The sequence below is a fragment of the Centroberyx gerrardi genome, chromosome 3 (assembly GCF_048128805.1).
Source record: "Centroberyx gerrardi isolate f3 chromosome 3, fCenGer3.hap1.cur.20231027, whole genome shotgun sequence".
Classification (NCBI taxonomy): Eukaryota; Metazoa; Chordata; class Actinopteri; order Beryciformes; family Berycidae; genus Centroberyx; species Centroberyx gerrardi.
This window is the reverse complement of record NC_135999.1, coordinates 30,257,799-30,283,391: the sequence shown is the minus strand read 5'-3', so window position 1 is coordinate 30,283,391 and position 25,593 is coordinate 30,257,799. Positions and strand designations below refer to the sequence as shown.

The window sequence follows — 25,593 nt, the reverse complement described above, 5'->3', positions numbered from 1 at the left end:
TAGGTGTAGGACTTTGTGTGTATCTGTATGTATTTGTGTGTGTGTACAGGAATTTAAGTGTGTACAGTATGTGTGTGTGTGGGTCCATGTATGCATATGTAAGTGTGTATTTCAGCTTGTGTATATGTGTTGTTGTACGTGCGTACATGTATTTACGTTTGTGTGCGCAGGTCTGTGTGAGTGTATGCAAGTGAGGAAGAGGAGGAGGAAGAGGAAGGGGAGGACGGAGAGGAGAGGGGCAGGAGGAGGAGAGGAGGAGGAGAGGAGGAGGAGAGGAGGAGGAGGAGGAGGAAGGGGAAGAAGGGGAGGAGAGGGGGAGGAGAGGAGGAGGAGGAGGAGGAAGGGGAGGAGAGGGGGAGGAGAGGAGGAGGAGGAGGAGGAGGAGGAGGAGGAAGAGGAGGAAGGGGAGGAGAGGGGGAGGAGAGGAGGAGGAGGAGGAGGACAAGGAGGTTGGTATATAAATCCTGGAACATAAAGCTCTCTTTCTTCTTCTCAGTGGTCGGCGTTCATCAGTCACTCCCTCTTTTTACTCGATCGTCTCCCTTTATTTTCAAACTCACATCCAGTCCAACAAGTAGAAAAACCTCTGCACCCCCCCCACCCACACACACACACACACACACACGCACACACACACACAGGCCAGGAACGAGAAATTGGTCTCTCTCCTCTTCTACGATGGATTTCTCCCTGTATGATTGTTGAACGTCTCTTGGTGCAAAATGGCGGCTCTAGAAAGAAGCCCTCGCTCTTTGATTCTGAGGGACTGACACCAAAACCTGACGTTTACCGCTGATGTTTTACATCCTGAAACATTTTCTCATATCAAACTCCATTGTAGCTGCTGGAAACATCTGGAGGTGACGTCACCTCGTCTACGATTGGCCGGTTATCCACCAAGAAGAAAAACACAACAAACTACTGAATGGAGCCAGGGATGAAAAGTACATCACCAGCAGCTGTTTTTAAAGTGTTTCAGGGAGGATTTTTCCTTTAAGCTATAAAAAGACTTGAGAAATGTCAGGTCCATTAAGCCGACATTGTGTTATCTTGACAGATTTCACACCATGTGTGTTGGGAGGTTAAAGACAGTTTTGTCTTAGAGGCGATCCTGAATGCTAAGATCTTTTCCCAAACTGGATCCTTGATATTTTAGAGAGACTGAATCCTGAGCTTCATGTAATCATTCACATTATTAGATATTAGACCAATTAGGTAATGAACTCATTCATATTACAGTAAGCCTTCTAGCTCATTCCATTGCTCATCCACACTGACTTCCAATGAGGTCAGCAGCAGAATCAGCTTCAACTGCGAGACCACCAACATTACAAGCAGCCGACAGTAAGGAGGTGAAGGGTCAGAGGTCACAGCACCCGACAACAGATGGAACCAAATATTCCTGTGACCCCGGAGTGATCCTGGAGGACAGAGAAGGGGGCGGGGCTTGATGTGTCTCACCTTGTTCGCTGCTGTTGTCCCCGCTGTGGGACGTGTGTCCGCCGCTGGACGGGCCTGGCGTCCCGGCCGACCGGATCGACGCCGCGTCGTCGTGATCTCTGCTCCACGAGATCTGGAGAGGGGGAAGACGCCGGAAACCAGCCAATCAGACGCAAGGTAGGAAGGAAGGCACAGGGCTCGAGGACAGAGCATTTACAGAACAGATAAATACCACAGAATACAGGACAACACACTGAGACATTTTAATGTTTACTTAGATTGAAAGTGATGAGATTTGTTCCAACAGACGACTGAATTTAAATTCTGTTTTCTGAATTTGTATGGAATGATTGAATTTATTGAAGTTGAAACTGATGATAGAAATCAAACTCATGATGCTCTTACCAAGTTTTTATCCTATTAAAACCATAATGCATTGAAAAGTCCTAGATATTTCGTTTTCTTTAAGATATTAAATTGATACTGGACTCTTGATTTGTTCTGACTTGACTTGCTGTTCTACATTTAGACTTGAGACTTGACATTAATGACATGGACTTGACTTGGTAATCTACATTTAGACTTGAGACTTGACATTAATGACATGGACTTGACTTGGTAATCTACATTTAGACTTGAGACTTGACTTGAGACTTGTGCCTCAAGACTTGAGACTGACTTGGGACTCGAGCAGAGTTGACTTGGTCACACCTCTGATTAGTTGCTTAAAAGACGTCTAAATAGTTATAGACAACAAGGTTTTATACTGCTGGGACTCTCCTATATTCTACTATATACTTTCATTTATTTTGCCCTCTGGCACCTTCGCAGAGACAGTAGTGAAGTGTGCGATGATAGACGTCGAGGCTCAAATGAGGCTACATCGTGTTTAAAAGTGAAAATTTACTAGACATCTACGTCTTCTGGATAAAAATAAAGCATTATCTTGTACAAATGAACTTCTCTGGTGCATATTTTGGATATTTACAGCTGTTTATGCATTGTTTAAATATGTAATAATGTGTCTGTATAGATTCACTGCAGTCATCCAGGTAGTAAGAAGATGTCCAAAAAAACATAAAAACAAAATCCACTGGACTTAAAATGAAGAGTTGAAGACTCTCATGACTTCATGGTGTGATTCAGCCACAGAGGTTAAAAGTCGGGGAATTCCCCGACACTCAGTGGAACTGATGAAGCCTCTTGGATGAGTGGTGAAACGTCTTCAACTCTTCAATTGTTTCTATTTTCTTGGACATCTTACTACCTCGATGATTGAAATTAATCTATACAGCCAAACTGTACCATAAATGGTACAGTTTTAATCAGTCATCATTTTGTAAGAAGAGGTGTCACTGTTTTCTCATTTTGGAACCAACCTCTGCCCTGATTTAAAGGCTCAGGTGTTTTTCAATTTTTTGACATGTACTAATGTATTTACTGCTTGGTCCAAAACTGGGCAATACATGGCAAAAACATCCTGAGCTTTATGAGAGCGAAAACAGAGACGAGACGTTGAAATGACATCAGCTGCTGCTCAGCTGGAAGAGAAGCTGCTGTTTGACAGAGCTTTCAACCAAAACACCTGAACAGGTTCACAGCTGAACCTTCTGTCACTTGGACTGAACCAGAAGACGTAACTCTGCACCTTTTCTTCCCCACAGTGAACCATGACTGCATGCATTGTTAACATGGGCGGCCCGAGGGAATTGAACCCCCAACCCTGCCAGCGTCGGTGCCTCGCTCTACCTGTCGAGCTCTTTATGAACACATAAATCTATCTGAGGGGTTAGAGGTTCGGAGATGATCTTTGTCTGTGAGGAAACTCCAGAAAACGAGAAAGCGAGAAGATCAGAGGCGAACGATCGATCCGGCTGCAGGCGGCATGCGGCCCGATCGCTCATACTACTATCCTCTATGAATAATAAAGTGCCACGGTGGTAGAAAGAGGAATAATGGAAATACATATATCATGCGTTACGCCGCATACCAAGCGAGTGGCGTAACGCGGAGCGGTAATGTGGAACACATGCTGCAGAACGCAAACGGTTAACAGCAGCGATGGCAGCAGGAGGAGATCCCAAGAGACGGGGGGGGGGGTTATAATAATGGCTTTAATAATAACTTTATTTTTACAGCACCACTCATACATAGAATGCAACTCAAGGTGCATTCTATGTATGAGTGCAACAAGCAAAAGCAAAATTTTCAAACTTTCAATTTCCAGTTATAAGTTTCTATGTAGCTTTAAATCAAAATTGAGTTCTGCACATATTCATGATCTTTAAATGTTACTTTATGCTTGTGTGGTCTTTGATGCTCAATATCTCAGAGCTGCACAGACATTTATAACTCCAAGCTCACAATCTGTCAAATCAAACTGGAGAGAGAGAGAGAGAGAGAGAGAGAGAGAGAGAGAGAGAGGGAGAGAGAGAGAGAGAGAGAGGGAGAGAGAGAGGAAAAGAGACAGAGACAGTAGAGAGAGATAGAAAAAGAGACAGAGAGAGAGAGAGATAGGAGAAGAGACAGAGAGAGAGAGAGAGAGATAGAAGAGACAGAGAGAGAGAGAGAGAGAGAGAGATAGGAGAAGAGAGAGTAGAGAGTCTCTCCTCCCTGCTGCATTCTCTCCCTTTAACACCGCCCCACCCGAGGGAGAAGTTAAGTGTGGAATGAAGTGTGAAGGCGACGCTCCGCTGGGTGCAGCCAGCTGTGAGCAGGGTGTCGGTGTGGGAACACGCTGCCACGATGCGTTCAGGAGCCTCATCAAGACTCACTTCACGCTCCTGTTGTCTTTTCCCACTCAGGCTCAAGAAGCTTTCACATCTTTACATGTGAGCCTTGTAGCTGCAGCTTATCACAGTAGATCAACATGGAAGATCAACAGGATCAGCTTCAGATCCTGGATCAGCTTCAGATCCTGGATCAGCGGCATTACAAGCAACCGACAGTAAGGAGGTCAAAGGTCAAAGAGGCCAGACAATATTCCTGTCATCCTAGAATGAGTAAGGCAAAAATAACTAAACAACGCAAGCCAACAGAAACTAACAACAAACTGCTAACACTAGAAGTCAACTGATTGTTTACCTCCGCCAATGAAGTAGGAAGTAATGTTTTCACCTGTCTGTCTGTCTGTCTGTCTGTCTGTCTGTCTGTGTCTCTGTCTGTCTGTCTGCCTGCCTGTCTGTCAGCTGTCTGTAACCAAAAGTTACACACAAATTTGTCTGAAATTTGGTGAACAGATTACTCTTTTCCCAAGGATCAGTTGATTAGATTTTGGTGCTGATCTGGATCTGAGATTTCTGCCATTACAGAGTTTTGTTTCTTAGCCAGAACTATTATGCTGCGTTCATGTGCTGCTGGGAAAGTCCGACATCCAGGACTTCCAAGCCGGCTGCTAAACAGTGGTTGCTTTCATGTGCTATTTTGTGGGAAAATCAAACCCGGAAGACAAACGCTTAACAAACAGAAACCGTTATGAAGGCTGCAGCTTTGAAGTTGGAGAATTGTTCAGCGCTGGTAAAGGTTTGAGTGTCTTCTACTTTAATTTTAGAGTTGAAATATCTCAGCTTTGAAAATGTCTCTAAATGACTTTTCCCTTGCCCACTTTCTGTACAAACTGGCGTTGGCGGATTTTCAAAATCACACAAAGAAATAATAGCTGCAGTTAGATTTACCTCCTTTAGTTGACAGCTCAGCCTTCTCTAATACAGCTGAAATCCATTAGAGTTTATCTTGTATCGTCTATTTAGTAGGTAAAAACAATTTTAACTGGACGACAACAACAGTTAAGAGCCATTCTAGGCACACAGAATAAACCCAAGTACAACCATAAAGGGCAACTTTGAATTAATTCTCAGAGACGCTGCTACAGATCATTAAAGATGGAAATACATGGTGGAACCAACATGCAAAATATCCCTAATATTTAGTGGGAATATACAGGAGCCTATGGAGAACTACAGCAGCCTGACAAACTGTACAGGAGAGACAAAGTATTGTACAGATATTCCCACTATATATTCCCTTCTCATTGACATCCATTTAAACTTTTCATCATTTTGTTCAATAATTCAGTCTTGTCATACTTTAGATTTCAAGGTTTCAGTGACGTTTTGGCGTTATACATCAGTGATTCTCAACCTTTTCCATATCAAGGACCCTAATTTAGTCCAAATTAGAGCCACAGACCCCCATTTGATGAGATTTTGTCTCTCGGACCCAAATCTGAGAATATTTTTATTGTCAGATATGATTTTGTCCAGAATCCAATGACTGTCTGTATTGTAGGTAGAGAGATAACAGAGAAACTATGATCAGAACAGTCATTCTTCTACATTCTCTAAATGTGTTAACTTCTTGTAAATGAAATAATGGTGAAGTTTAACAATTTATCAGTTTGCTGGGGACCCCCTGGAACCCCCTTAAGGACCCCTGGTGGTCCCCGGACCCCACGTTGAGAACCACTGTTCTACAGAACTGACTGAGAGCTTCAACACTGGAGAGACAGATGGATATGGTGAAAGCCAAACTCCCATCAATATAATTTCTTTGCATGATTTTGAAATTCTTGACAACACTGGTTTGTATAGAAAGTGAGTCTGCATGAGAAACATCACGGAGGAACGTTCTGAAAGCTGAGATATTTCAAATCTAAAATTAAAAGCAGCCGTTATGTGACAGTGGTTTGGCCTTTCTGGTGTTAAAATGATGAACAGACTTCAGTTTGTCTCAGGGAGCCTCCTGCTGCTCGCTGTGAGGGAAACATGAACTCAACTCTCCAAACCCTTTAAGTCATAATTCATGACATTTTCACATAAATAAATGTCCGTTTTGCTCCTCTCTATCTCTGATTGATACAACTCAACAGGATCCAACCTGTATCCAGTTCATGAAGCTTCTCCTGTCTGTTCTAAACAGCCGGTGTCTGGTCGCTCTTTCCTGCCGCACAGGAAGTGATGCGTTTTACGTTTTACGGTTTGTTCAGAATCAGCAGAAGAAGAAGAACTGGGTAGTTAGCATGAGCAGCGATAGCCACCATGGCAGAACACACAAAGAAAAGAGAAACTCAAACTGCATCAACAGAAAATCCAAGCTCTGCCCACACTGTTTGATTGACAGGTGATCTGTGGGAAGAGCAGTGCAGAAACACCACAGTGAGGCTGAGGGACGAAGATGGAGACTGAGGACTGGAGGACCTGGAGGACCTGGAGGACCTGGAGGATTAGCGCTCTGACATGGACCACAGAGGGAAGGTGAGATGAAAACCGAGGCCGGAGCCGCTCGGCCAGCTGACACTAAGCTGCTGAGTTCACACTTGCAGCTCGGCGGTGAGCGAAGGGTTAAAGGCTAACAAGCGGATTCCTGCAGCCTCCTGCAGGCTGAGCTCAGACCAGACCGGCTCGGTCCGACTGCAACATGCAGACTACTTGACTTTTCACCTTTTCTTCTTCTTTGGTGGGAAAACAACACTTCAACTACTGTACTTAAGTGAAACTTTGAGGTACTGACACTTTACTTGAGTATTTCCATGTTGTGAGACTTTCTACTTTTCCTCCACTACATTTATCTGCCGGCTGGAGTTACTAGTTACTTTGCAGAATAAGGTTTTACACGCAAAACATACGATAAGCTCATAAAATCTGTTGCATTGTTAGAGTTTAAACTCCAACAGTATATGGAGCAGTTAGACCGACAACATTAAAATACTTCTGACAGGTTCATGCTTCAATAATTTAACTCTCTGACAGAATGACGACTTTTACTTTTCATACTTAAGTATATTTTTACTAATAATACTTCTATACTTTTACTGAAGTAAACTTTTGGATGCAGGACTTTTACTTTTAATGAAGTATTTTTCCATTATGGTGTTGACACTTAAAGGATTTGAGGACTTTTTCCACCACAAGAAAAGAGAAAGTTTCTTAGAGAGAAGAAAAGAGTCAAGTCTTACAGATTTGTGTTATTTTTAGACAGATTCACCCACATACTGCAAGCAACTGTGTTGTATCACTTTCCTTTTTTTTCTTCAGTTAAAATTGACTAGTTTCCAACAGCAAAGTGATTCCTGCAGCTGGATAATATATTTTGTCGATATTTAATCTGTGGGTTTTTCCAACATATTATTTAATATACTTTGCAGATAAAAGCAGATTGCTTTAGTTACTTGACATCAACCCCACTGCCACAAACTGATAACAGACATAAAGGCATGAAAATCACGTGATGTAACAGGAAATAAAGCTGCATTTATGTGTTTTAATGCAATCCAGTGCAGCGTTGCGGTTTAGGCCTGTTTCTTCTTAAACACAAAAAGCATCATCACTAACAACAAAATATAAAACCATGTCAAATATAAATCCATGTCAGGTCTGATTTCATTGCGCTGGTTTCTCTCACCTGATCGATATTCCCTGATGATCTGCTGAACTCCTCGCTGTCGGACTTGTTTCCGTCTCTGTCGTCGATCACCAGATCGATCGGCATCTTCCCCTTCAGACAGCTGATGTATCGATGACAGAAATTATCGCAAAGTTCGTGAACCTGAAAAAAGAAAAGAAAAAAGAAAGTCACAAACCCGTCAGGCACGAACCGCGACTAACAGCTACAGTAATCCTATAATACAGTTTAGAAGGATAGATACTATACAAACACCACAGACATATATAACTCCCAATAGGAATGTTAGGAATTTTATAGTGATACTGTAGGAGATAAAGAATGCAACAAAAAGTCACTATAAACTCACTATAATATTCCTATAATATGTAGCCTATAGTAGCCAAAAAATACACAGTGATACAAATACTATATAAATACAATAAAGGTACATTAAGAATATTATAAGAATATCATATGAATATTACAGTGATAACAGAGGGAATAAAGAACACCATGATATTTAAACTCGCTATTACCTATAGAACCACAGACACACTGTAAGTCCCTATAGGGAAATTATAAGAATATTATAGGAATATTAAAGTGATGCCATAGGGAATAAAAATACCAATAAGTACAATAAGGCGACTATAAACTCATTATTGAGTAACACAAACACACTGTAAGTCCCTAAAACAATATTCCAGTAATATTTTTCGTGATTTTTAAACTCCGCATTATTCCTCCTCGCTCCTGCTGTAACAACAAGCCTTTTCATGCAGTATATATTTTCTCTCGGCTCTGCTCTGCCTGTTTCTCACAGCTGAAGGTGAACAAATCGCTCTGGTTATTCATATGCAGATGTATTTCTCATATCGCAGCCTGCGGAAGCACCGCGGGCCCGCAGCTTCTCAGCGAGACAGAGAAAAAACACGCAATCCTCTTCTAAATAAGTTAAGGAAATCAAACCAGAGCCAGCAGGGACTAAGACCAGCAGTAATGAAAACCTCTCGGCTTTGGTGTGAACAGGCCTTACAGCTCAAATCTTCTGAACGGAGCCTACAGGACTAATGCTGCTTTATTACAAAAACTATAGTAATCCTATAATACATTTTAGAAGGATACTATAGGCCTACAAACACTATGAACAGCAAAACTTTAATAAGCATCTCAAAAACTTATACCACAGAAAATCCTAGTAAAACGACAGGAGATTAAGCTTACCGTATATGTCACTAAAATCACTATTGAGTAGTGCAGACTCACTTTCAGTCACTACAGGATTATTATACGAATATTATAACGATACTGTAGGGGATAAAAATACCATAAAGCACCGTAAATTCACTATAAACTCACTATTGAGTATCACACACACACTATAAAGCCTATATGAATATCATAGAAATATTATAGTGATACCATAGGGGATAAAACAAATACCTTAAAGTACTATAAAATCACTATAAACTCACTATTCAGTACTACACACACATAATAAGCCTCTATATGAATATTATAGGAGTATTAGAGTGATTTTTCGTCAGATTGAGGCCTAAATAAGCAGCAGAGTGGATCAGATTGAATCAGATTGAATCAGATTCAGAGGTTGATAATTAAAGGGGTCAAAGGTTATTGAGCCAAATCAGGTTTCCTACCTTCTCCAGCTCCAGGAGGTGGAACCGCAACACCTGGATCGCCTGAATCATCTGGAAAAAAGAAAAAATGTGTAAAGAAGATGCTTAAAAAAGGTCTGAGTGAGAAAAATAAATGAAGTTTTATTAGGCCTATTATTATTTATAGGCCTAATAAAACTTCATTTTTTAATAACAATCTAATTATTGCACATTTTAAAACGACAAAAAATATTGGAACTTACCAAATTATCCAACTCTGGGTTTGATGAAAATAAAGGTTTCTCTGATCGGATCTTGAAACAAAACAAAACAAAAAAATCATAAAAAGTTTGTTTTTTCTCCTCTGAAAGAACACGAGAGAACTCCAATCTGTTGCTGTTCAACTCTTTTATGAGTCTATATATCACTTATATATTATGAGTCAAACGCAGATGAAAACAGTGTGTGTGTGTGTGTGTGTGTGTGTGTGTGTGTGTGTGTGTGTGTGTGTGTGTGTGTGTGTGTGACGCTCCGGTACCTGCTTGGAAAACACCGCGATGTCCTCGTTGAAGGAGTCCGAGGAGCAGACGTCTCCCCCGGCCACGCCGCTCTCTCTCGGCGTGCAGGTCGCTAATTCACATTTTTCAAAGATCAGTGCGAGCAGAGGGAACAAGGGATGACTGAGGAGAGAGAGAGAGAGAGAGAGAGAGAGCGAGAGAGAGAGAGAGAGAGAGAGAGAGAGAGGAGGGAAACACTGTGAGAAGTGTTTAAACTTTAAAAAACACACATAAGTTTCCCTGCTGCCTTGAAAGTTCGGAGCTGACTGAATATTTGGGTCAAACATCATCGGCTGTTTTAAAGTCATAAAACTCACTGAGCGAACTTAAAGCGGCCCTGTTATAGGAATTCACATTTTCCTTTATTCATATTCATATGATTACATTTGTTTAGTAAAGACGTTGTTAACATTTTGACTGTATTTGAGTGGTTCAATTTGAAGTTATTGCATTTTAAAGAATCCATCCTTTTTTCCAGATTAACTCCAGGAAACGCATCACAGCTGGACTCGCTCCTGATTGGCTCCCTCACCTAAAAGAAGTGACTGAAATCTGTCCAATCAGGGTCCAGTCTGCAGCATGTGAACTGGAAAGCCTCGACTCAGCAGGTTTACCTAATCTGAATTAGAGGAGCCGCTGCTGTTGGCCAATCGGGAGCCAGGATTGTGACGACTCAGTCTTCACATTCATTCAGTTCAACTCATTCAGTTTAACTTTGAACTAAACTACATTTATCTGCAGAACATCATGAAGAACTTTATTCTGCTCCTGAGACAGAGGAGAGTTGAAACTAAATAATGAAAACTGAATAATTTTGGACTTTAAGTTCAATCATCAAATGTTTTTCAGTTGAATTCACTAACTGATCAGCTGAACTTAAGTCTTATTTATTCTTTCACTATTGAGAAGGTTTCTAGTCTTGGTTGTTCATGTGTTATTATACCATGTGATAAACAGTAAGCAGCTGATTCTGCACTAACTTGGAGACTGATTTTCATCATGACAAACACACCTGTATTCACTGAGTTAACGATTAAAGAGGAGTTGATTTGACAGTTTTTACAGTGTACAGACTGAACTGGACACTAATGTTCAGCATGGTTCTCCTTATTCTCATTTTTAATCAGAAATAGATGTATGATTCATCACATCCACACAGAACAAGTCTGTGCCGTGACTTCATCTGAACGACGAGAGGGAGGGGTTTCTGGAGGGTTCACTCAAGCGCAATGCATGCTGGGAAGTCTGCTAATAACCGGTTCATAATAGACTTTAATATGGTCGGTTTATTGAACACTGGGTAAGATACTTTAAACCTTCTGGACTCACGATTATAAGTTTTGAAGTTCATAACTAGCGATCGCAAGTTGAAGCTGACAAAAGTTTTGATTCTTTCTGCACAGCAAATCTCTAAAAAAGTTTCTTTAATTTACATGAAATAAAAAGTTTTCAACACGTTTCACTTCCTGATTCTTCAGGTTTGCGTCGTTTGCTCCGAAACTTTTTCTCTCATGTAAAATAAAGGAACCTTTTCTACAAACTTGCTGTGCGGCAAAAATCAATACTTTGTGTTTTTTCCTGTACTTGCTAGCAACATAAAAACATGTTTCAGTAGTGCAGGAGCTTATCAATTTCCCACTACATCTATACAGTATGTAGTGATTAAAGGTGAGTTGATTTGACGAGATCTCTCTGAGTTTTTACAGTGCAGCTGCAACAAGTGGAGAAACTGAAGTTGCTGAAAACCTGAAGACAGCAGAGTCTGATCTGCCAGGCCAGATCAATAACAAGCATCAATAATCAGTCTGAATGGATTTATTATAAGAGGTACTGGCATAGGAAAATATGTCTGCAGGCGTTTATGAAAGCTACATTCATGTTTCAAATTAGATAATTGCATTAGATTATTAGAATTATTAGATTATTAGAATAGGAGTTGACTACAGAGGTTGGAAAAACTAGGTAATTAGTTTCTAAATTAGAAAAGAAAGAAAGAAAATAAAAGAAAGAAGGAAAGAGAAAGAAAGAAAGAAAGAAATGCAGCATGATGTTTTCTTTGCTTTGAATTTCTGTCATAAAGTTTGATGTCAGCCTGAAAATTTGGCAAACTATTTCTGCAAATAAAAGTGGGGGGTTTTTACCCTCTGCTACATCTCTGTTTATAGTAATATTAAACAAAAAGGCCCTGAGAAAGAAAGAAAGAAAGAAAGAAAGAAAGAAAGAAAGAAAGAAAGAAAGAGGTGTAACATGATAGAGCAGACTGAAGTCTTTTCTGTCTCCTTGTGACCAGGCAGCAGGCAGAAGGATTTCTGGCTTCAGAACAGTAAAGTGAAGATAATCTGATGTCTGGTCTGTAGCTCAGTTACAAACTAAATGAACAATCAACACAGAGGAGATGAAGCAGCTTCACCTGCTTCACACCAACGTCTCATCAGTCCTGCTGCAGCTTCACTTTCCCATCAGAGGAGGAAAGTAACTCAGTACATTTCCTCAGTATGAAGTATTTCCTTAGTATTCTCATTCTGTGAGATTTTCTACTTTTCCTCCTCTACATCTCAGAGGGAAATCTTGTTCTTTTTCCTCCACTACATTTATCTGCCGGCTGGAGTTACTAGTTACTTTGCAGAATAAGGTTTTACACACAAAACATATGATAAGCTCATAAAATATGTTGCATTGTTAGAGTTTAAACTCCCCAACAGTATATGGAGCAGTTAGACCGACAACATTAAAATACTTCTGACAGGTTCATGCTTCAATAATTTAACTCTCTGACAGAATGACGACTTTTACTTTTCATACTTAAGTACATTTTTACTAATAATACTTCTATACTTTTACTGAAGTAAACTTTTGGATGCAGGACCTTTACTGTAAATGAAGTATTTTTCCATTATGGTGTTGATACTTAAAGGATTTGAGGACTTTTTCCACCACAGGAAAAGAGAAAGTTTCTTAGAGAGAATGAAGTCTAAAAAGAGTCAAGTCTTACAGATTTGTACATGTTATTTTTAGACAGATTCACCCACATGCTGCAAGCAACTGTGTTGTATCACTTTCCTTTTTTTTCTTCAGTTAAAACTGAGTCCTTCAGTAAAGGACTTGAGGTTGCAGTAACAGTATAATAGAAGCTGCTCTACAGGCCCGGTCTCCTCTGTCTGTCTCTAAGCTTCATGGTTCCTGGTCCTTGGCCTCTCTAAAGTCAACGTACCCGTAAATGGCGTCTTTGTCTCTCTTGACGGCGTCGTTGGCGGCGGAGCCCATGCCGGAGTGGGTGGGGTGGGCGGGGTGGGCGTACTGGTGCGGCGGGTACGGGCCGGCGGGGTTCAGGTGGACGGCCTGCAGGGAGCGGGCGGCGTGGTGGGGGTCGCCGTACACCCCCCCCACCCCCTCCAGCCCGTAGTGGGCCAGGTCTTCATACTGGGACGGGCAGAGACAGGCGCTTTGTCATTCCTCTGTGACCCCTGACCTTTGACCTCCTGGCTGCCGCTCGCTCATCTAGAGAGCTGAAGCTCATGGCGGCGCTGACCTCACAGGGACAGAGCTCAACGCCTCACATGGAAATGTTCAACGTGTTGGAAAACACTGTGAGGGCTTAGAGCCATGTGAAGATATTTTATGATCTAATAACCAGTGATGTCAATAAAAAGAAGTTTTAACTGTAATCAACATAAGGCAAACAACCTCCATTATGAGCAAAAATCTATTATATTATCAGAAAAAAACATGAATTTATGCTTTTATCCTTAAACTATCCTATCTTTACAGTGGGAAAGACGGGTTCTCCATGCATGTGATATATGTATATTTGTATGTATACTTTTTCTATATGTATATTGTCCGCATGTGATGTAGTGGGAAATGAAAAGGAGAGTAAACTTTGACCTCAGTAGAGGATCAAAAAAAGGCAAACAGCCTCCAGTATGAGCAAAAATCAATTATATTTTCAGAAGAAAAACATTAACTTATATATTTTTTCCATAAAAGACATTATCTTTAAACTTGGAAAGAGGGGTTCTCCATGTAGGTGATATATTACATTTTCTTTATATGTATATTTTCTATCTATGTGTATATGTTCTCTATGTATATTTACTCTATATGTATATTTTCTATGCAGTAACATAGTGGTAAACAAAAGGAGGGTAAACTTTGACCTGCAGTCAGTGATCAAAATAAGGCAAACAGCTGCCAAAATGAGCAAAATCAATTATATTTCCAGAAAAATAAAACATGACGATCTGTATTTTTCCTTTAAAAATCCCTGTCTTCATATAACTTCCAACAGTTTGATATTACTTAGGCTACTATGATTAATATTATCCGTTTGGGTTATAAGATTTATATCGACAGGTGGTTAAACTTTATTGTGCAGATAAAACCGGTTTGAAAACTGAGTTTAGGTGTTTTCACTCTCCATTAATCTGCTTATAACTAGATGAACCAGGCAGGGCCTGCAACTGATCCAACACACACACATGGCAGACCGGCTCGCCTGTTTAAATCCACTACAACAGCCTGTTCCAGCTGAGGAGAGCAGGCTGATAAATATGTGCAAATTATGTGTTTAGGTGAGTTTACAGCCGATTATAAAGTGCGAGTGCAAGTGAGAGTTAGCGACTGACCAAATGTGCATGGATTATAGACGAACCTCATTTATAATAATAAGATACACAACTATAAAGCTCATAAACCCTGCAGTGACTACGTTTTATTGGAGGAATATAGCTGATAAAAAAGTTTTTTTTAAATAGGTAAACTTCAGTTCAAAACCAAAACGACTCAACAGAAAAAAAAAGTTGTTCTGGGCCTGCAGCGCTGAGAAATATCTTTAAATCTTCTGCACAGACAATAAGTTTAATGTTCAGATTAATGAGATTCATTTGCTTTTGTTAATATTTGTAGTTTCTGCAGATTAGAGAAAGTTTTAGTAACCCAAATATAAAATTACCTCAACAAGTAAAATAAGTAATCTGTTATTTGACCGTTTTGGAAAAGATCTCAGCTCACAGTTGACGGACAATTTACTTTTTCAATTTTAGGTTTCTAATCAATGTGTGTAAACTAAATATGATTTTATTAAGTCTTATAATTTACTGTTTCAGTGTCTGCAGTGGTGATTAACAAAAACTAAAACTCCAAATAGTTTTTATAAAAGTGTTGAGTGTGAGTGTGTGTGTGTGTGTGTGTGTGTGTGTGTGTGTGTGTGCAGGAATTTAATTTGTCAGTTTTTATTTATTAAATCTGTTAATGTGACTAACAGCTTTGTGTGCTTAAAATAAGAAGTTTAAAATAAGAATTCAGTGAAAATTGAAATTTTGCAGCATGAGCGGCTGATCTGCAGAATAAACCGCAGCTGAGTTTAGTGGAGTTTCCAAAAAACTGTGAGTATCATCATGTGTTAAATAAAGAGCAGGGTAGATATGACTCCATAAGGAAAATTACAACTAATATGAATAAAATTATATTTTCACAATATGATTAATTTGTTATTTTTCCCTTTAGAAAACCACATTATCCTGCAGGCTAACTTCCATCAGTCTGAACCTCCTGACTGAATTTCTCTGTCAGATTTGTGTCAGAAAGAAAAAGTAAATCAGAAGCTGAACTTCAGTGTTTCTGTTCTGTGCATCAGGCTCGTGCAGCTGGATTTAAGGCCGAGTAAAGACCAGCAGACTGAACACATCCCACATTAATAAAGTTGCTCTTTACGCACCCGTTGCGCCATCGGCCCGGTCTCTCCAGCCCGACTCCGCTTCACTGCTGCGGGGCAGAATACACATCCAACTCCCGGTACCGGAGGAGAGATCAATAATTCCGTGTGTGTCTCAGACGGACCGACGGTGTAAAGTCCAACAGATAGAAAACACACACATGCACACACACACTCACACTCACACACACTCACACACACACACACACACACGCACACACACAGAAAACCAGGCGATCCCCAAGCTCCGTTCTCCACGGCAGCGACAGTCCGCCGACAGCAGCAGCAGCCCGGACAGACGCTGTCCCCCTCCCGGCCTCCGGCTCCAGGCGGCCAGTCACTCCGTCACTTAGTCAATCAATCAGTCAATCAAACAGTCGATCAATATCCAGCTCGCCGAACCTGTGGCTTAATTAACGACCCGCTGCGCGCTCCAAGCCCGTCAGTGTAGCCGGATAATTTACGCGGAGATGCGTTCAAATCCCCATCGCAGCTCCGCCGGAGCGCCTTCCTCCTCTGATCCAGACCGTCCGAGTCTGGTCTGCTGAGGGGAGGAGAGGGGAGGAGGAGGGAGGAGGGGAGGCGAGGAGGAGGGAGAGAGGGAGGAGGAGAGGAGAGTAGAGGGGGGGGGGGGGAGGGAGGAGGGGAGGAGGAGGAGGGAGAAGAAGAGGGGAGGAGGGAGGAGAGGGAGAGATTATTTCCTCACTTAGTTTCTCTTAAAGGAGCCGAGGCTGCGCGTCCCCGGATCCTCCTCCCGACGTGGGAAGGCAAGGCGCGCCGCCGAGCCTCCGAGGGCTGGATGGAGCTGGACGCACGCATGTGGGGGACTGAGGGGGAGAGAGAGAGTGGTACGTGTGTGTGTGTGTGTGTGTGTGTGTGTGTGTGTGTGTGCGTGTGTGTGTGTGTGTGTGTGTGTGTGTGTTGGGGGGTGTTCAGTTTACCCACTTTTTTAAGCTGACATATATATTTATGATATAAATGATGATATATCGATTATAGAAAGTATCAAACATAAACTCTCTATTGACACAGACTTCCTATAATATTATAGGAATATTATAGGGTTTTTTCAACAGTCCACATACTGTAGGTTTTCATCAACAGTTTACGCAGGTTTTGAGGCTAGTATTGATCGTAAGTATCAAACTGAGTATAGCACAGACTCCCTATAGGAAGATTATAGGAATATTACTATAGTAAATTTTTGCTGGTAACTTGCATAAAACAGGATACATATTGTGAACTTTTAAAATAGTTTACATACCTTTTATCATTCTTTATGATAAGAAATTCATAGTATACATCATAATAAGTAAGTACTGATGTAAATTCACTACCCACAGACACACTGTAAGTCCCTATTGGAACATTATAGGAATATTATAGGGGTTTTTTCTTTGGTAACATGTATAAGAGTCTACATACTGTAGCCTATTTTGAACCTTTAAACAGCTCTACACACCACGTCACCTCTGAACTTCAAAAGTCTTAATGAACAGAAACAGGCAACCGATTATTCACAGTATCTGTTAACATTTTTACTTTAACATTTTTAATATTTCCTCTCTGAATGGAAATAATCATAAAGAAAAACACTGATCCACAGGTGAAAACTGACTGGTTTGTAACTAGGCAGGAGACTGTGTATGTATGTGTGTGTGTGTCTTTAAAAGGAATACTGTGGATAATAAACGGTCTCTGGTGTGTTTTTGGCAGATAGCTGCTTTAGTGTAATAACATTCAGATTCCAACATATTGTGGTGAGAAAACAAAGTGCAGACTGCTGAACTGTTGGACATTTGCGCCATCTAGCGGTTGGAAAGCGTCAGTGTCACAACAAAGGAATTCACATTTTCCTCTTTTTAAAATCATATACGATCAAATATGTTTCATTGTTTCATTGTTTATTTGGATCATGATGAACATTTTTCTCATCCTGAGCCACAGCAGGTTTGAAAACAAAAGGTCTTCAGTTTGTTTGCACCTGCAACCTTTCCTTTACTAAAGTGAACTATAGTAATCCTATAATGAAGGAGAAGGTCATGAGAATGATGCTGTACAGATATCACAGCAAAACTATAAGCTCCTATAGGAATATTATAGTGATGTCACAGGATAAGAGATAAAATAAAAATAAAAATACCATAAATTACCATAAATTCACTATAAACTTACTATTCAGCAGCACAGACAAACTATAAGATCCTACAGGAATCTTATAGAGATTAAAAACAATTCCATAAAGCACAAATATCACTTTAATCAACTAGTGAGTACCATAGATACTATTTAAGTCCCTATAGGAATATTATAATGATACTAAAGGAGATTCAAAAATACCATAAAGTGCTACACGGTTACTATAAAGTCTACTATACTACTAGAAAGTGTTGAGTACCACAGACACTTTAAGTACTGCACTGTAGGCAGGGTGCAAAAGTAATGAGAAATCTCACTCACTTGTTAGCTGACATAAGATAGTTAATTTAGCAACAATCCACTTTAACAACCAATTTCACGTCAGCGTCGCTCAAACTTACAGTCTGAAAAGCATAGCTGTATTTCAGATTTTTAAATATTAAGTGAAATGATTCAAGGTCAATTTATTATCTTACCTGGTGATTAAATGAAGTAGTGGTAAATGTCAAAGTTCACTTCAGGTCACTGTGTGGGATCATTTACCAGCTTTATTGGAGTAATGAAAAAGGACATTGATGGAGGCCAATTAAGTTCATTTTTTCAATGTACATTTCCCTCTCTGTTGGAGGCAGTGGGAAGAAATAATTCTTTGACAGACTTGTCTACTCGAAAACAGGAAAAACTTTGTCAGGCTGTCCGTATCTGAAAAGATTTCCTCCTGATCGCCCGGTTTGTTAGCGGTATTGTTCCCCCCCGCCCCCACGGTGGGCGTGGCTTACGAAGTATGACGCGCTCCGCAGTGTCTCTATGCTGCACCACACCACAACAAATTACAAAGTAGACAACAACCGACGAACACATCCAAAACCAGGCTTGTACATTCAATACGACACAAAGTATTAAAGTAGTGGAATATAGATGACCTGCCAGTAGACCAGAGGACAGCACATGGAAAAGTTCTACACTGTGCAGGAGCCTAACTTACCTCCAGTTTCATTCCAGCTGAACACACACACACTTCAAATAAACAGCCGTCTTACCTAACGCAGTGGCTAATTGTCTCAGATGTCAACAATCTTTTCTGGTGACAGTCCTCTGGTCAAATCCGCCTCGATATGAAGATAGCCGGTGATATATGGATATCCATTTAATGAAAATTCCACAGCTTAGCTAGTAGGCTACTTCGATTTCACCAAATCTAACAACAAATCTAGCAAAAAAAATATGTGCCCGCGTATGCAACATAAAAAAAACACAAAATACTACAAGTCAATTGGCGGTAGGCAAAACTGGAATTGATTAATCTTTTCAAAAGTAGAAGTTGGAAGACTCTCAGTACTGGAGGAGGGAAAATACTGCACACGGTATTTATCCGTTAACACGGAAACGCGTAACGTTAGGGATTGGGAATTCATCTCGCACACTTGTACAACTGTCTAAACTTACAATATTAATGAATAATAATCATTACATTTATACTCTAATATGTATAATAATTATTATATAATAATGAATGAAGAAACCACTATCACATTCCACCATACTACGCATGCGCGAAACGGGAGCTCCTAATTTTTATTTTTTATTTTTTTTTTTTTATGACGTTAAAGTCGAGATGAAACTGCATTTCGAGAGTATCTAACTTCCGTATCGTGACGTATTTCCGAGTGAAACAGGAAAAACAGGCGGGACATAACGTTGGGAGGAATTTGATTTGAACGTTGAAAAGTGGGTGTGTCATAACACCCGAAGACACACCGAAGTACCATGCTGTTGCTAGCTAGCTAACTAATAAATCTTAGCCTCTTAGCTCTGTGCGCTAAAAGTTGAAGATTGATTGATGGGTGGATGTCATGATATTATTGGTTGAAATTAGTTACGGGCATGCTTACGTAAGCACACGGCATATTTTGTTTTACAGGAAGAAAACATGATTGAATTTTGATATAAGAATACAATGAAATAGATTTTTGGTATTTTTTTTGGCATATATTGTTAAATAGGTGCACAGTATGACCAGGGATGTGATCTAAAAGGGTTAAAAAGGCATTTTTCATTTCATCTCGTCTTTAAAGACACATCTGGATCTCCCGCCGCTTTCCGTATGACCTTAAACTTTACGATATTTTGCCTGAATCAAATAACATATATAAGAAAAAAAGATAATGGTCTGAATGAGACACATTCCCAGCTAAAAAAGAAGCAGTGTAGTCTGCCAGTGAAGACGGAAGTAGTCGGAAGTGAGACCCGTCTATCGCTTTGCTTGCTCTGACTCATCAGAGCTTTAGCTAAGATGAGAGCCCTGTGATGCCTGTCAAAGTGGATGAGTATGTTTAGCTGGTGACATGGAGATTTACACTGGTGGTGCATACAATAACACATTGATATGGTTTACTTTGTGCAGAGGTGCAAATTAAGCTTTATTCAAGGGTTGTTGTAGTGATATATTTCAGCCACTGGGGGGGGGGGGCAATCTCCGCCTATGTGGTAGGCTGCAAGGTACAGGGTAGTAGCTGGTAAAGGTTGGTATGCTGCAAATTGGTATTGCTGGCATAAGGAGGTGGCCTGTCGTCACAGCTGGAAGTGGACTCCTTCCTCTCCTTTTTCTTCTTCCTCATGCATGCCAGGATCAGGGCTTTGACCGCCCTCTTCAGCATGGAAGGCTTCTTGGGTTTTTTCGCCAAGTTCTCTCTCCTCTCCCTCTCCAGAGCCGCCAAGCTCACTTCTTCCTCTCTCCGGCCGGGTTGTTTCTGCCAGCGGTCGAGCTGAAGCGTGGTATGCTGAGCCATCTTCTCCTGCTCACAGGCTTGGTGCTTGTTGACCAGCATCTCGGAGTTCATGGGCGTCAGTCTCTGGAACATTTCTTGGCACTCCATTTGTTGACAGAGAGTTGCATTCTCCTGCTCACAGGTGTTGTGCTTGATGTCCAGCACCTTGGGCTTCAAGGCCCTCTCTCTGTGGAGCATTTCTTGGAGCTCCTCCATTTGTTGACGGAGGGTTTCATTCTCCTGCTCACAGGCCTCGAGCTTGTTGGCCTGCTCCTGGGTGCTCAGGGTCTTCTCTCCCCAGCGTATTTCTTTGTAGAGGGCCTTGTTCCGTTGGAGGGCGGCCTTCTCCTTGTTACAGTCAACAAGCTTGTTGTCCAGGTCTTGAATCCTCAAGTCCTTTTCTCTGTTGAGCAGTTTCTGCTTCCTCACATCCTGGCAGAGGGCCTTGTTGGCCGCGTTATATCAATAAGGACTGTGACCGTGCTGGGTGTTTGGTTTTTCTGGCATTAAAGCGGCGGAGAGCCGGTTAATCCAGAGGATAGCAGCAGGCTGAGTAACGGCTAAATTGTGAAGGAGCTTCGCTAACTGGAGCAATAAGGAGAAATTAAATGAACATGAGAGAAGAATCCACAGACTGGATTCAGAGAGCCAACCGACCTCTGCCGCCCTGCTGCCAACGTTTTTACAGGTCAGTTGTTTGTTTTTTTGCAGCTGGATACATGGGTGCAAATATGGTGTGACATGACTACCGTTCACTATATTGATACATAAAGGGACTGGCCTGTGACATTAGCCATGTATTTTAGGGGAATCTAATTTGCAATTAATCTTAAAAAATAACTTGGATTTTCGATGTTAAAACATCAACATAGACAAATCGAAAGATATTCATAGTAGCCTACATGGCATTCAGAGAAAAAGTTAACTAATTAAAGAAAGCAGCTGATCTCTACTATCTATCTCAAATACTTTGTAGAGATCAGCTGATAGTCCATCTCTAAAACACACAAGTGTCTTTGTCAAAGACACTTGTGTGTTTTACAGATGGACTAACAGGCTCTGGGTCAAAGTAAAGTGCCATTTGGTTGCTTGTGATCTCTATTTTTGGAACACTAGGCTATAATCTGTGTTTTATCCAGCGGTTGATGGATAATGCCCAGTTATTACAGTAGTTATTACAGTTGTTATTACAGCATGGTTAACAACAGGAACTGGACTTCTTTTCCCTGCAGCTCTAGTCCTGGTCTTGGAGATTGTATAGTGGCTAATTTCTGGATGTAAATGTTAAACAGGGTGGGAAACGTTGCGGCCTGATGGACTCCTCAGCCCAGGTTAAAGAAATCAGTTCTTTAATTTCCAATATTCAAACAGAGTATTTGGATTTAATTAAATCATATACGATGCCACCAATGCCACTTTGGAGAAGATGGAAAAATAATCAAGTGTGCCAAATTGAATGAAAAGGCTTCTTCAGGTCTATAAAGCCTGTAAATACAGAATCTTTCCTTGGTTTTTAGGTGGACATAATTATTAATACGTGTATGAAGGGTATAAATGTGATCTGAAGTCGGATGTTTGGGTAAGAAACCAATTTGACTTTTTGATAGAGTTCAGCTTTACCTAGACTACTATTGTCGCAGATTCCCCAATAATTGCTGAGGTGAAATTTATTTCAATTTTTAAATATGGCTGTGATAATACCTCTGTTCCAGATCACAGGGAAATTTCCACTTAGAACTCGGTTGAACGGTTTAACTACAGCAACATGGAGTTTTCCACCATTCTGTTTAAGTATTGTCAATTCCACTGGCCTTTCCATTTCTAAGAGTTTTCAGTTTTTGTTTTAGCTCTTGAATAGTGATGGGATAATCAAGAGTACACTGGTAATCTGTTATGGTATTTTATGGTGTCTCCCCTGGTGTGTGTGTGTGTGTGTGTGTGTGTGTGTGTGTGTCTCCCCTGGTGTCTCCAGATATATTTTTTTATTATTAGCTAAACTGTTCTTTCATACGCTTTTTCAGAAGAGCATCAATCACAGCAGGTTCGGTGTGTCCAGACCATCAGAGGACCATGGAGGCACTCTGTAAGAGCCATTCTAGGGGAAAAGATATTTTGATATATTTGTAATTTGTATATTTGAAATAATGTTGATAGCTAATAATGTTAATTGAAATACTAGTGATATTGAATAGTTAATTTGTTCTATAGTCATATTTGTTGATTATTATAGAACATTAGATGTCCTATAGTTTCTTATGTAGGCCTATAGCCTAATAGATTCTAAGTAGTTGAAATGCTCCTTTACATTGACGTCGCCGTCATTAGACTCAATTGGAGTGAGAAAGTCCACGGAGCAACACAGTTTTTTGACTAACATGTAGCAGCACTCCTTCAGTGTTTCAAAATGTGCAACTACTGGGTAAAGTCCATGCAAAAAGCAATGAGTCTGACGCGAATAAATCTCGAGAGAAAATGATTGCCAATTGACGAAACTTGTTAGTCTGTAACTGTTTTGTTTTTCCACTAAACGTTGTAAATGGAGTTATGGTCTCTCGAGATTTATTCGCGTCAGACTCATTGCTTTTTGCATGGACTTTACCCAGTAGTTGCACATTTTGAAACACTGAAGGAGTGCTGCTACACACTCTGTCTAAAGGACTAAAGGACACGACAGGTCAGGACATTCATCAGTGCATCACACCAAAGCCAGTTCATCCTCTACAGTTCCTCTCTCTGGATCCCTCCCTCTCTCTCTGTCTCTTCTTCTCTCACCATGCAGGGAACTTGTTTCTTCAAAAGGTGATGATGCAGCTTTGGAATTACTGTCATTCACCTGCTTTCTTTTCGAGTCACATGACTTTGGACTCAAGTCAGACTCGAGTCTCAGTTTTAATTGCTTGAGACCTGATTTGATGCATGAAGAGAAGACTTGAGACTTGACTTGACTTGGGTTCTGGTGACTTGGGACTTGACTTGACTTGTACTTTGATGACTTGAAAAGGTTTCTAAAGTCTTGACTTGAGATCTTGTGTTTGTGTAAATGACTTAGATTGAAAGTGATGAGATTTGTTCCAGCAGACGACTGAATTTAAATTCTGTTTTCTGAATTTGTATGGAATGATTGAATTTATTGAAGTTGAAACTGATTATAGAAATCAAACTCATGATGCTCTTACCAAGTTTTTATCCTATTAAAACCATATTGTATTGAAAAGTCCTAGATATTTAGTTTTCTTTAACATATTAAATTGATACTGGACTCTTGATTTGTTCTGACTTGACTTGGTAATCTACATTTAGACTTGGGACTTGACTTGAGACTTGTGCCTCAAGACTTGAGACTGACTTGGGACTCGAGCAAAGTTGACTTGGTCAAACCTCTGATAATAGGTGAACATAATCTTTCCATATCACTGATACTCTCTCCCCTGTTTTCTCTCTCCATCCCACTCACCAGTCCTCTTCTCACCCTGTTTGTCTTTCTTTGTGACTCAACCGGCCGGAACCCCACAAGTTCTGCAGAAACTTTTCTCTCCAGTTCATACTTGTGCTTATCAATAAAAAATGATGGTATACTGTCATAGTGATAATGATCCATGTTTATGTGTTACAGGGCCCCTGGACACACATGTCCTATTGAGTGTCAACACTGGACTATCCAAATAAAGTGTCACCAATTCTTCAGAGTTCACAGGTTTAGTGTGAAATCTTAAACCAAGAGCCATGAAGAGCCGAGAGTCTGCAGGTTTTCAGTCCAACCAAACACTGCAGCAGCTGATTCCACTGGGCGGCTCCTCCTGTCTGGCTGAAGGTATGCTGATCAGTGAAATCCGCTGCTGTGTTTGGTTGGACTGAAAACCTGCAGACTCTTGACCCTCCTCATGGTTTGACTCCACTGGTTGTTCCTGCTACTGCCACTCTCTTGTTGTACGTCGGATCGTCCATCTGGGGGCAGCAGCACCATGAACAACACAAAACACTGAGGAGGAGGAGGAGGAGGAGGAGTCTTCACCAAGTATAGTTTGGTGAACTACTGTAACTTCAGGACCAATGGTTCCACTGGTGGCTCCATCATTACAAACTCATGTTTCTCAGCCAAGCTTTGTTCAAACCCAGAGAACTTTATTTTAAAGTCTAGTCCAGATCCCAAGGTTTCTAAAGATACCAAACATGTCAGGCTGAATTACAGGGAAATGTGTAGAAAATGATAAGCAGCTATATGAAGTGAAGTGTTGGAACGAGCAGATACACAATATGGATGTGACATTGTCATACAATATGGAAAAAAAAAAGTCTAATTGTGAAGCTACTTAAGGGGAAATTTAAGAGGAAATCAGGGTGTAAGGGATTAAAAATGTAACTTTGTACCATTTGTTCCCTTGAAAGTGAAACTATTTTTTGATTGTCATTTTACAAAGTATTTCTGTTATACCATGTACAGCTGGGTGTCATTAACATTATGTAATATTCCTTATATCTATTAGACAGATATTATATACGAGGCTATATGCAAAGCTCAGGCAGTAGTGTTTCTGATATTGTCAATCTCATTTTAATTCTGGGTCAATTTCATAAAACATTCTTGTTAAAGGAAGAGCAGCAGGTCTTGTTTTTCTGTGTTTAGAACTGAATTCAGAACTTACTTCCAGTCTTTATTAAACATGCTGCACATGTCCCAGCGTCAGGCCTTACTCTTTTAATAATGACTTTTTTCTACACTTACCATATTGTCCTCCTTCAAATGCCCGGCTGTTTTTCTTTCTTACTTCTGTTTATTTTAATGTCAGACTTTCTGCCTGTGATATCCACCATCAGCTGTCTTTATATTTATTGATGTTCATTGGCTGTTCATTTGAAGTTTCTGTAGTGTACTTTTTTTTTCATTAAGTTATGTTGTCTTAAAATATCTGTTTGTAAAATCTGTTGCTCTGCTCGTATTATTTTATCCTTCCTTGCTTTAATGTGAAGCACTTTGTAAA

The 25,593-nt window shown here is 40.4% G+C and overlaps 1 protein-coding gene across 2 annotated transcripts in view; it reads right to left on the bottom strand.

Moving 5' to 3' along the window:
- Nucleotides 1–15,892, bottom strand: part of meis1a (Meis homeobox 1 a) — a 44,379-nt gene extending 28,487 nt beyond the window's left edge. The window contains exons 1-8 of one of the 2 annotated variants that reach the window (XM_071917064.2): nt 15,711–15,892; nt 13,206–13,414; nt 9,976–10,117; nt 9,701–9,751; nt 9,480–9,530; nt 7,840–7,983; nt 7,154–7,162; nt 1,462–1,573 (exon numbers count right to left, since the gene is read on the bottom strand). In XM_071917064.2, coding sequence (XP_071773165.1) covers nt 1,462–1,573; nt 7,154–7,162; nt 7,840–7,983; nt 9,480–9,530; nt 9,701–9,751; nt 9,976–10,117; nt 13,206–13,414; nt 15,711–15,722 — 730 coding nt within the window. In that variant the 5' untranslated portion in view covers nt 15,723–15,892. The remainder of the gene's footprint in view (nt 1–1,461; nt 1,574–7,153; nt 7,163–7,839; nt 7,984–9,479; nt 9,531–9,700; nt 9,752–9,975; nt 10,118–13,205; nt 13,415–15,710) is intronic. The other variant, XM_071917062.2, reaches the window with a different exon arrangement.
- Between the last annotated feature and the right edge of the window lie 9,701 nt (nt 15,893–25,593).